Here is a 13,364-nt window from a genome sequence, read left to right on the forward strand (position 1 = left end):
TCAGGGTGCCTTTTACAAGGAGCCCGCAGCCACTACTCTGGGAGCCAGAGTCGGGACAAGGTGGACAAAGTTTGCCAGGAGGAGTGAAGGTAGAAGGATAGAAAGGGAGAGAAAAGGAAGAAGATGAAAACTGTGCTTTGTTGCTGTGTTTGCACTGTGTTGCTATTGGGGAGATGAGACAAAAGTGTTTCCCCATAGAAATAAAGTATGTGCTGTGTTGGAACTTGTGTCTCTGCCTGCCTGTCTGTCGGGGTTGGAGTGGCTGGAGTGCCCTGGTGGTCCACAGTTATCATTTAATTACACAGTACTTGTTTCTTACTAGAACTACTTCTGTATGGCACACTCACAAATTATAAACACAGCACAAACATTTAAATCTGCAAATCTATCAAATGTTCATAAAATGTCTATCAAGAACATACAAGGCCAACATCATTAACAGGTTTACAGCTAAAATAGACAAATTTGCTGTTAAGCAGCAATTTCAAATTCTTCATCTTTTTCAAGTTGAAAATGCGTGTTTCTATACTTAATACAAGCTCGCTCACCTTCAGACACGGACAGGCAGTATCCAATTTAATTAAAGGACAAAATAAAAAGGTCTGATTTCATTAAAGTAGCTTTTCTTGCCGTTTTGCCTTGCTGATTCCTTTTTCTCAGTTTATTATTCCACCTTATTTAATAAAAGGCTGATATTCCAGTGTGTTTTCTCTCTCTCTCTGGTAAAGTCTTACTGCCCTTTGTTTACTGGACGTTTGGAGCAAAACAAGACATGCACTAGCAGAACTATCATAATACAGGAGCACTACGACTAAATTACCATAAAGTTCAATTAAAACAAGAATTTTTTTCAACATGATTTTCTGGACGGTTTGCTGGCCAACAATAGTTTTTAGTAGTGAAATTTGGCCAATTTCGGTCCGCGTCTGATCAGAGTATCAGTACAGTACAAATCTTCAACAGTCATCTCATTAAAGCAGTTAGTTAATGGCATAATAGAAGTGTCATTTAGGCTTATTAAGAAATGTGTCAGAGTTTCACCAGCATCCAAGATTAATGTCTTCCACATAATATACTGTGATGGTAACATAGGGAATCTGAAATGGTCCCAGGATGATGAGCAGTATATTCAACATGAGTGCATTTCCATCAGGCTTGTGTCTGTGTATGTTAAATGATTTGAATAAAAGAGTGTTTGTTTGATTGCCAGGCTAAATTCTGAAGCCTGTACAATGGAATGTTGCCAAGAGCAAATAAACTGCTGAAGTCTGTAAGTGTGGTGACTACAGCATTTCCTGCCATCAGTGGGTATTAAAATATCCTTTTCTCGAAACCGTTCAGGCTTTTTTTTTTTTTAGGCTGAGTGCTTCATGAAAGCCACAATGGAACAGTTCATAAATGTGGATTTTGGAATACGTCTGCAGTTGACCTACTTATTTCTACTGTCATATATGTAGTAAATCAATTTTGAAGTTTGTCCAATTCCAAAAACAGTGAAGATGAACTAGGCTTGTCCGGATTGCACAAAAGCATTTTATTCATGCCTTTATTTTTGGTGACAGTAGTTAAACTCTCATTGTGAACTTGCAAATCAGTTGGCAAAAAATGCAACCATCTCTGAAAAGTTGAAATGACGTCTTTAGGTCAGAATGCTGCTTGTGTAGTGGTGGTGCTACATAGTAAGGTAGCGGTTGAGTGAGAGAGATCAGCTAACATTGAAAGGAACTGCTTTGTTTTGCATGACTTACAGGGAGTACCTGCTCAAACATCAACGAGAGTTCTCCTTTAGCTTATGCTGTAAGTGCCGCTTCTGAGGGCCTTTGTAGTCTAAATGTTATGGTTTTATGACTGACCGATGTCTGTTACCCCAGTCCAGAATGTGTGGTCTTAAATGGTTGGTCCTGTGATTCCTCAACAAACCACTGCTGCACTTCACACCCTTCTGTATCTTTCCTGATATATGGTTCAACTATCCAAAATTCCAATGCTTGTCTACTTTATTATGATAAACGGAGTGTTTTTTGTCCCCATATGTCATTGTCTTTTGTGTGGTAGAGAAGGACGAACTGCCAGCTGAATTTTACAATGAGGTTGTGAGAAATGTTTTAAATGTTTTTTCTGACTGTTTTCTGATGATTACAGTAACCATTTTAAATGCAGAATGAAATGTTTGTGAGGAGGATATACCATTAATGTTAGAGTAATATTCTGTTGATAAAATGTCCATGTCAACCACAGACCCTCCTGTGTGGTGTAACAAGTATATAAGATATGAGATGACCTCCCTGGCCAAAAGCCACCTCTTTACTGCCAGCTTCTGTCTGACTAGCGGAGAAGGTACCTTCTATCTGGGATGTCACGGCACTTTTTTTTTTTTGAGATGGCCTCTTTCACATCATAAATTTTTCCACAACATAAATAAATAAGGGTTGTATCAATGATTGTGTAGATAGATAGATAGATAGATACTTTATTAATCCCAATGAATTACGCATATAATGCCAACGTTGTCTTGAAAACACATCAGGAGGGGCACTGAAAGCAAAATAACACCTTCCTGCTTGAGATGGACATTTTGAAGGTGAGAGGTAGCTTTTTTTACACAAACAGTAAAGCAGCAGTCTCCCTGCACAGATATTGGCTTGTCAACTTTAAGAAAAACCTGTCTCTTATGTGTCTGGTAACAGTAGCCTGTCTAGGGTGAACTTACAACACTGGTCGTCAAATGCAAAGTTAATAACTTCATATGTGTAGAGGGGCTTAATTCTGGACCATTTTGAGACTCTTGGTTATTCTGGCATGCAGTTCAAGGTTCTTCATCACTTGGGTTTTTTTTTTTTTTCCCTTTTGCACAACAAAACATTACTAATACAATGTTTATGGAAAATGTCACAATAAATTATAAGTAGGCTTATTGGGTCATTATTGCCACGTGTGCAGTGAAATTCTAACTAAGTGCGTCATTGATGTCTCGGCTTCACCTGACTTGAGACGATTTCCAATTGCAGGTGCTGGTGTTGTGATACTGTAACTTGAGGTGTGCTGTTCATTGCCTTTCCCTTTTGTGTCTTAAGTGCCATTAATTTTGGAATTAGTAGTGTCGTTAGGTAAATTGCGGTTTCCTGCCTTGGTCCAGGAAACGCCATGCCACATCCTCCATGTGGCCCTGAACTGGTTTAAGGATAAGTTGGTTTGAGAAGAATGTTGTGTAAACATGGAAGTTTGTTGTGTACATAATGCAGTGGAGTTCTTGTTTGCATGTGTCACTTTTTTTTTTTTTTTTATTTAATCTTTGTTTCAGATAAGTACATTACAAAAGAAACTGGACAATGACAGAATGTAATGAATTTTGTTTGCTTTTATACCATGTGTATTATGGTTGAAATATTTTCCTCTAGATATTTAAAGTATGTATTTTAAAGGAATTTTATGGTCTCTGATTTATATGGCTACAGAATCTCATTTTGTTAATATTAAAAATGAACAGGTAACACCTGCAGTCTATATTTTGGTATGTTTATAAAATAAAGTTGACACCTTAATGTTGAACATAAGGCTTCTGTGTCTGGTTATGCAAGAGCTTAGAGTACAAAAACAAAACCTAATTGGAGCATCTGTAGTGAGAATGTAAAGTTATCTACTGGATTGGCACCACGAGAATGAAAGAGTTGGGGTGTAGTTAGACTATTGCCCAGTGCCGCTGGCACATGAAGACTGTGCGTTGTTAGTAAAATAATCATCTGTGGAAAATATCTCTGGTTGTAATCCATGTTCATTTGCTTTGTAGAAAGATGTCTCTCTATCCTTCACTAGAAGACATGAAGGTTGACAAAGTCATGAAGGTAAGAATTTTAAGGTTGTGTTACCCCAAACCAACTTTGCTTTAATAGCCCTGTTTTTAAGGATTCAGTGCTCTGACTTGATTCGTTTCTTCATTAAATGGCAGCCAAACAGAAATGAGATGTGAAACGAGCCAACAGATGACCAGCTAAATTGGGTCTTCAAACTCCAACCAATTTCTTAATGAGAAGCCGATTCTTGCTGTTAATTAAACTCGTTCTTTAATTCCATGGCTTGTTGCTGCTCTCATTCTGCCACAGCAGACATTTCCAAAATTGTTGATTTTTCGGTTTTTTCTAAGAACACCATCAAAATGATCTGAGAGATCAGTCTTACTGAGACCTTCACCTTTCTTTATTTTTTTGATATTGTGGATAGCTGGTCGTGTGGGCAGCTCGTTTTGTCTAATTTATTGTTTTGCAGCTAATTAAGGAAAAAGGAACAACAAAGGGGCCCGAGTCAAGTTAATTAAAATTAAGGCAAAAGTGTTAATTAGCAGCAAAAAACTGGTCACTAATGAAGAAGATGGTTAGAATGAAAACCTGCAGCCACTGTGGCCCTCCAGGACTGGAGTTCGACACCTGTGCTTTAAGGCTATCAGTATAAATGGCAAAGCACAAATGTCAGTGATAGATACAGTTTTCTTTTACATCTATACATACATACAGTTGTTGGAAAATGTTATATAATGAAGGCAGTGTTAAGATTCTGACTGTGGCAAATGCAACATGTGGCATGGGCAGTGCTGTAGATCTTGTGGAAGTTAATGCCTGTCAAGATGTCTGGTCTCTGCGGTGATCCTCTTTGTACACATGGCTGCCACTGAAGGGAATGTATGGTTACATTGCATGTGACGTAAACTTTAGGATAATCTGTAAAGCAGTTGGGTTCTTTCATTTTTTTAAGGTCGTCTTCACTTTTTATAAGCACAATATAGGAGAGGAATCTACATGTAACTGTACAGCCAGCATTCCTCTTTGCCAGTTTGTGCAGAGGAGCTGTGTATGTAGCATGACAGTTCACTACTGTTGACCCTCTTGTCCAAGAGCATCTGCAGACGTTTTAAAAATCATGTTGCATTTTGGAGAGGTAAGGAAGATAGTGCTGAAGTATCCAAAAAAAGCACATTTTCAATAAGTAGGTAAGCTGGCTAAAGAGTGTGAACTGTCCGAGTCTGTCAGATGTCATATTTGTACAGTACATATTAAATGTTTTGGTCTTTTACGTTTTGTGTATTGATTAGTGTATTACATGACTTTTTTTTTTTTTTGGTTTTCTATAGTGATTTTTTTTTCTTTCTAACAAGACATGGTTAATTATTTGATAAGATCTTATTTTTGTACAATACAGAACAATATAAAAATAGATCATAGGCTGCTTCAGTGACTTGCTTGGGGGCAAATGGCCATAATCGATGATGGGATTTTTTTTTTTAAATAAAAAATACATATACTTTAAATACAGGTTTCTTCTTCTACAATGATATTTAAAATGCATTCCCTACTTGGAAGGCATACATTTATGTAGGTTTCACTTCAGACTATTTATTTTAAATTGGATAACTTTTCAGTGGAATTTTTTTTCCTTCTCTCCTCCTCTCCAACCCCCATAACAAACCTATCTGCACTGTAACCATATTTTGTCAAGTGTCAGATAAATGCCATGCATCAGTGTTCATTAATTTGTTCAATAACTTACTTTAAAACATTCTTTCACCCTTGATGAGCATTGCAGGCTTTTTTGTGCACATTTGGTGATCTAATAATCCTTTTTTTTTTATTATTTCTTTTAGGAAAACGAAATATAATGTAACCCTGCTGTTTCAATGCCACACCTTTCTTGCCTCTCCTTTAGTTATTTTGATCTGTTTGTCATTCTAGGCACAGACCAACTTTGCTGCCTCCACAACCACACCTGCAATTGCAGAAGAAGCCACTGAAGCTGGAGGAGGAACTTGGTCTTCCAAAGCAGGTCAGTGAAAGTCACATTATGTGAACAGAGCCGTCACTGAATTGACCACGCTACCTACTTGGCGTCTGTGCCTCCTGCTGTATAAATCTGTGCTCCCTTGAGTGAGTGAGAGTTTGTTAGTGTATGTCCACATTAAACGTGCTTACAACTTTGATACTACCTTCAGGGTTCTAAGAAAAGTTTTGGAGATGGATGTTTTTCTGAAATAATGTTCAAAGCAGCGTGTGGGGGTTATTGTTTTTTTCTCCTCTTCTGCATTGTTCAGACTTTGCAAGTATTTATATATTCCAAAACCCTTTTTGTGTGTAGTCCTTTACATTTGCATTTCCCTTTAAGTTTTTCCTTTCCACTGAACACTACACTGTTTTTACTTTTCCAACATGGTGTGTGTGTGTGTGTGTTTTTCCCAGGGCTGAGGAGTCGGAGACAATTTGGGTACCTGGAGTTGGCAAAAATGTACCGACCTCCGACTCCTAATAAATTTGAATTGTAATGGAAACAAAAATACAGCACGTTCAAATGTCCCACTTCACAAACAGTAGTCCTAATTAAGTACTTCTCTGATGTAAGAATAAAGCCCAGTGCATAGTTGTGTTACTACTAGTGTGAAGTTCAGCTGAGCTATTATACAACCTGAAGTTCACATATTGTAATCTGGATTATGGCACATTACAAAAAGTGTTTTCATTTTATTTCAGATATAATGTGTTTAACAATTCATTTGAGAGTAAACAAGTGTAATGACGTAGGTTGGAGGTGTGTGCTATGGCCTGATGTGTGTTCAGGGGTTCTTGTCATTTGTTTAAACTGGCCAGTACGGTAGAGAGTCGGCTTCCTAGCCAGTAGTTCTGTGGTTCAATGACGTGTATGTTGCCTTCCTTCAAGCAACATGGAAAATACATTAGCATATTAAATACAGAGGAGTCAGAGTCCAAAGTACTGGAAACTAAGGAGTCGAAGGATTTATCTACCGACTCCACAGCCCTGGTTTTTCCTAAATTGCATTTTCAGTTACAATATAATGACTCCTTTTGATGCGATGGTTAGCTTAGGGTGCAAGTTTGTAGTCATAACTAGAATTAGATTGATTCAATCCAAACAGACCTTCACATACTTACTAGCACAGTAAATGGACAAATCTTTTTTTTTATTACATCATTCCAGTAGATTTCCTTCTACAGAGGAGGAGTGAGTCCTCTCCCCTTATGTGAACATTTGTTTACGCTTGCACATCATGTATACCACATACACATTAGAACAGGTCATCCACCTGCACCTAAGCATGTTTGGGACTGGCCAGTACTTGGATGGAAGACCTTGGGTTGCTGTTGGAAGTGGTGTTGGTCAGGCCCTATGGTGTTAATGTGGATCCCAATGTACCAGTACAGTGATGGGGGACACTGCTGTAAAAATGGCACTGTCCTTTGGATGAAACATAAAACTGAGGTCCTGACGCTCTTTGGTCATAACGGATCCGTGGGCATCCTTCATAAAGAGTGGGGTGTATGCTGATGTCCAGGCTAAATTGTCCACCACGATCTAGTCATTCTGGCCTCTAACTGGCTATCTCTCTCACCACTTCACCACCCAACTGCTAATCTGAGGTGGGTGTATTGGTGTGAAAATCACTGCCATTGCATCATCCAGGTGGATGCTGCACATTAGTGGTGATTGAAGTGGCTTTGAGTAATGAGAAGAGCTATATAAATGTAAAGAATTATTATCTACTCTAAATATTAACTTGCAGTATTTTACTTTTAAAAATCACTGCTTTGTGTGTGTACTGTTGTTGTTCCTGGTGTGTCAATATGTGTGGGTGTGTTTTTAAGAACTCTTTTAATTGAGACTTGGTTTTTAGAAAAGGTTAATGTATTTGTTTAAATTGTTTATTTTTATAGTACCTTTCTCAGAATGCAGGCTTCGAGCTGTTCATTTTTACAACTATAGTACAAAATGAGTAAAGTTTTAAACATTGCAACTTTTACTATGCCTACGAAAGGCATTCACTCCCTTAGGTTTTCATGTTTTATTGTTATATTACATTGAATCACGGTGGATTTAATTTGGCTTTTTTGGTAATGATCAAAAGAGACTTGAATGTCAAAGTGAAAACAGATCTCTGCAAAGTGATGTAAATTATAAATGCAAAATAATAGATCACACAAGTCAGTATTTAGTATCTGGTGCTCCCTGTCATTTTCCTGTTTTTTTGTAAAAATGCTTAGCCTTTTATGAAGTCCAGCTCCAAATTCTCAACTGGATTGAGATCTGGAATCTGACTTGGCCATTTCAGGACATTAACATTGTTGTTGAAGTCATTCCTGTTAATGTTGGCCTTCTGCTTAGGGCCGTTGTCTTGCTGGAATACAAATCTTGTCCCAAGGTGCAGGTTGGTACAGACCGCATTAGGTTTTCCTCTGTATTTAACTCCATTCATTTCACAAGTCTGGTGGCCTTGCTGCAGAGATGCTGCCACAGCCATGCTTCATGGTAGTGATGTGTTTTATTACGAAGTGTAGTGTTTGGCTTATGCCGAATGCTGCATTTTAGTCTGATGGCGAAAACCTCACTTTTAATTAAAGAGGTTGAATAGTTGTGTGTAATTTTAATTTAGATCACTTTGGCTTTTTGTGCAGATCAGTGTCTAAAAAGCCAAAATAAATTGACTGTGATTTATAACCATAATGTGTGAATCTGTCCACAGGGGTGAATACTTTATAGTTACAGTACTGAGCACATCAAGGCACACACATATACAGTGGAACCTCGGGTCACGACCGTAATTCATTCCAAAACTCTGGTCACAACCTGATTTGGTCGTGACCCGAACTAATTTCCCCCATAGGATTGTATGTAAATACAATGAATCCGTTTCAGACTGTATGAACTGTATGTAAATATATATATATTTTAAAGATTTTTAAGCACCAAATTAGTTAATTATACCATAGAATGCACAGCGTAATAGATAGATACTTTATTAATCCCAAGGGGAAATTCACATACTCCAGCAGCAGCATACTGATACAAAAAACAATATTAAATTAAAGACTGATTTAAAAAAAAAAAAATGCAGGTAAAACAAAATAGATAGAAAGGTAGAATAATAGTACAGTAATCCCTCGCTATATCGCGCTTCGCCTTTCGCGGCTTCACTCCATCGCGGATTTTTTGCTGGTTTGCGGATTTCTGCGGACAATGGGTCTTTTAATTTCTGGTACATGCTTCCTCAGTTGGTTTGCCCAGTTGATTTCATACAAGGGATGCTATTGGCAGATGGCTGAGAAGCTACCCGGCTTACTTTTCTGTCTCTCTTGCGCTGACTTTCTCTGATCCTGACGTAGGGGGATTGAGCAGGGGGGCTGTTCGCACACCTAGACGATAAGGACGCTCGTCTAAAAATGCTGAAAAATTATCTTCATGTTGCTATCTTTTGTGCAGCTGCTTCCTGAAACGACATGCTGTACGGTGCTTCGCGTACTTAAAAGCTCGAAGGGCACGTATTGATTTTTGTTTGAAAAACAAACTCTGTCTCTCTCTGTCTCTCTCTCTCTCTCTCTCTGCTCCTGATGGAGGGGGTGTGAGCTGCCGCCTTCAACAGCTTTGTGCCGCGGTGCTTCGCATACTTAAAAGCAAACAGACCTATTAATTTGTTTGCTTTCCTCTGTCTTTCTGACAGACTCTGCTCCTGACGCGCACTCCTTTGAAGAGGAAAATATGTTTGCATTCTTTTAATCGTGAGACGGAACTGTCATCTCTGTCTTGTCATGGAGCACAGTTTAAACTTTTGAAAAAGAGACAAATGTTTGTTTGCAGTGTTTGATTAAAGTTCCTGTCTCTCTACAACCTCCTGTGTTTCTGCGCAAATCTGTGACCCAAGCATGACAATATTAAAATAACCATATAAACATATGGTTTCTACTTCGCGGATTTTCTTATTTCGCGGGTGGCTCTGGAACGCAACCCCTGCGATGAAGGAGGGATTACTGTAAACTAAATGTAAAAACATTGAATAACACTGAGAAAACTAACCACTTGCTGTAATCACTTTTTTTTTTTTAGTGAGATTTAAGCACAGGGAAAAAATGAAAATTTGAAAAATCCTTAATTTATGCAAAAACTAACCATAAGCAACCCAAGAAAACTAACCTTGCATGAGTCTAGTACTGGCATGAAGGAAGTGAGGAGGAAGAACTAGCCACTCGTAGAAGGATAGTTTTGCAGCAAATCGCCACGAGTCTTCCTGGCTTTCTTGCATAACATCGCCTCACTTACGCTGTCCACTGCAAGTTGCTTCTTGTTGAACCACACTAGCAACAGTTTTTCCACCTCTTCCAGCACTTGAGGGCTCTGTTTGGTTAACACTGTAACTCATTTTGCAACATCAGCTGCTTTAATGGCCTCTTTCTATTTAGAATAGTCGAAATCGTACATTTTGACTTCTTATACTCGGCATCAAGATCAGTAACACGAACGCCACGCTCATACTTTTCAATAATTTCTTTAATTCGATTTCAGTTATCTTCTAACCTTCTCACCAACACTACCACTCTTCACTTGCTTAGAGGCCATGGTTAATTGCAAAATTAATGCAAAAGCACACAAAATACTGTAGAGCACAAAGAGTTCACAGCGAATGCACGCAGGTCTGACAGAGAACAAAGTACAGGGAGAGACTGAACACGTGCGGAAATCATTGACGCGTATGAACCAGAAGGGAAACTGGCTTGTTCGTCACCCGAGTGTGTGGTCGTGAACAGATGCAAAAGTTTGGCTAACTTTTTGGTCATAACTCGGATTTGTACGTTTCCAAGACATTCGTGACCCGAGGTTCCACTGTACTCCTGTCTGTCCCGTAACCCAGCCCAATCCACAGCCCCCCTTGCTTATTTGAGTTCAGCGTTTGTACGGAGTGTGAGGTAGCAAGTAGTCCCAGACACATTAGTGGTTAAATGTGATGTAGGGTGCTAATCTGATCATTGCTAGCCCCACATGGATTTAGACTTGCTTGACTATCGTCACTGCAAATTTGATCATCTAACAGAGTGAAAGCACAGTTTGAGTTATTGATCCAAACAATGCTGAATCAGTTGTTTCTGCTGCAGGAACTCACTGCTTATTATCTTTAAATAAAATAGGCCCTTTTATTAGGTTAGTAAATGGAAGACAACGTTCCTGGTTTATGCAGTTCCAGGAAAACTCGTTTACTCTGCCCTCCCACAAACCACCACAACTGCATCACAGGTAAATTAGGTGGCACAGATGCATCTCGGAGGCAACAACTTGAAACGTTTAAAACATTTAGACTAAAGGGATTTGCCTGGCCTATGTATGATAAGGAAAAATGAAGCATGAAAAGTAGGGATGTATGAGTCAGGGGAATATATCTAATCTGATATTTTTGTGATAGATAAATTGGAAATCAAATTGCATTAATTTTTAAGTCGGGCATCAGTTCAATATTTTCTGTGTAATAGATTTAAAACATGATTGCCATATGAGATACCATCAAAACATTAATCGTTTTATGCATGTTTTATTGCAAGGATGACTTATTTATTTTTAATTGGCATAGAACAGTCAAAGAACGAACAATTACCACCAAAGTTGTGACTTGTGGTTCAGGAGCAGCATCTAAATATTGCACAATTTGTAATCCATAAAACATTATTTACTGATATCCATTATTTAGCTTATAATTGACCAGCCACAGAATAATAAATAAAAAAGTGATTTCTAAATATAATAGCACTAGAATCTAAATCTTGCACAATATCTAATTATTGCATTCAAATAAAGAATTTGTAGATAATCAGCATTTATGTTTTGAACCCCCACCTAAATGCTTGCCACTATAGCAGGGGAGTCGAACTCCGGGCCTGGAGGGCCGCAGTGGCAACAGGATTTCATTCTAACCCTTTTCCTAATCATTGAGTAGTTTTCACTGCTAATTAACTCCTATTCCCTTCATTTCAATAGCCCTGTTTTTAAGGATTCAGTCCTCTGAATTGATTTGTTTCTTCATTAAATGGCATCCAAACAGAAATGAGACATGAAACGAGCCAACAGATGACCAACTAAACTGGGATTTCAAACTCTAACCAATTTCACTCCACCCAGTCTCTTAATGAGAAGCTGATTCTTGCTGTTAATTAAGCCCATTATTTAATTCAATGGCTTGTTGCTGCTCTCATTCTGCCACAGCAGACATTTCCAAATTTGTTGATTTTTCTGTCATATGGTGGCTTGTTTGGCTACTAATTAAGGAAAAAGAGACAATTATGGGGCCTGAGTCAAGTTAATTAAAACTAAAGCAAAAGAAGTTAATTGACAGTAAAAACGGCTCACTAATGAAGAAGATGGTTAGAATGAAAACATGTAGCCACTGCGGCCCTCGAGGACCGGAGTTCGACACCTGTGCACTATAGGATACAGTGCAGAACAACTAAAATCTTAAAGTTGCTCCAAACAGAAGACTTACATAGTACACTCTTCCATGACACATCAACTTCTTCTCAACACGTATTGTGGTCTTTAGAGATTTTTTTGGTCAGGAGCACCAGCATATCGACCTTCGCTGGTTCTTGACATGAACGCTGACACGTGACTACATTGCCCCTCAGCACTAAACTCGTGTCTGGTATGCACAGAAATTTGCGAGCCACTTTTCTCCACATCGGAAGTTTAACATTGTGTACAAGGGATGCCAAATTAGCCAAAAATTAAGGTTCAAATATTCAAATTTTAAAAATGAGTAAATAATCAAATATATTCATACTTCGCTTAACGATGCTGGGCATAATGTACGTTTGTACTTGGTTTTTTTTTTTGTTTTTTTAAAATAATTTGATGTTAATGGCCTCACCAACTTAAGCAAACACTTCTAGTGGTACTTGGGTCATTTTAAAAGCAATCAAAATACCAAACAGCTGCAGACTATAATATCAGCACTGCCATTTTGTCTTTAAGTGTACTACTTTTGACTTGATGCTTAAACCACACAGCCTGTTTGTCGTGAAGGCACAGTCTTATCCCTCGCCCCAGTGTGTGTGCCTTGTCAGGATTTAGGCTTCTTTTTGTGGCTGCTTTTATGGCTTGCTGTTCTGACAAGGATCAAGTCAAATAATAGCCAGTCATTTTAAAAAGACCACAACATTGTGAGAAAAGGGAACAAAGTAAAATGGCAGATTGAAGGCAGACTTTGTTTTATTATTTTGGAGGTGCCCACTGCACAGTGGGCAGGCAGAGGCATGGTACATTTAATATCACGGCATTCTGGAAAAAAAAAAGGCAGGCCTTTGAATCTCCGTGGGCAGGCAGTAGTCAATATAATTTTTCTAAGTTTAAATATAGTGAATAAGTAATTTTTTTTTTTATACAAAGCACTGCTTTCAAAATAAATGAACAGCAGAGATGCTGACACGCTAATCAATCAAGTGCTACTTAAAAAAATGATTTGTAACGAGAGGTTGGTGCCGCATCACCAATGCAGTCATCTCGCACAGACGCCACTCCACTGAGTTAACCGAAGAACAGCATTAAGCCAATACCTC

General features: G+C 38.4%; 1 protein-coding gene across 2 annotated transcripts in view; it reads left to right on the forward strand.

Moving 5' to 3' along the window:
* Positions 1–13,364, forward strand: part of sdcbp2 (syndecan binding protein (syntenin) 2) — a 48,566-nt gene that overhangs the window by 18,253 nt on the left and 16,949 nt on the right. For both annotated transcript variants that reach the window (XM_051932591.1, XM_028812136.2), the window contains exons 2-3: positions 3,788–3,842; positions 5,721–5,811. In XM_051932591.1, the coding sequence (XP_051788551.1) occupies positions 3,792–3,842; positions 5,721–5,811 (142 nt within the window). In that variant the 5' untranslated portion in view covers positions 3,788–3,791. The remainder of the gene's footprint in view (positions 1–3,787; positions 3,843–5,720; positions 5,812–13,364) is intronic.

This window comes from Erpetoichthys calabaricus, chromosome 10 (genome assembly GCF_900747795.2).
Source record: "Erpetoichthys calabaricus chromosome 10, fErpCal1.3, whole genome shotgun sequence".
In the NCBI taxonomy this organism is placed as follows: Eukaryota; Metazoa; Chordata; class Cladistia; order Polypteriformes; family Polypteridae; genus Erpetoichthys; species Erpetoichthys calabaricus.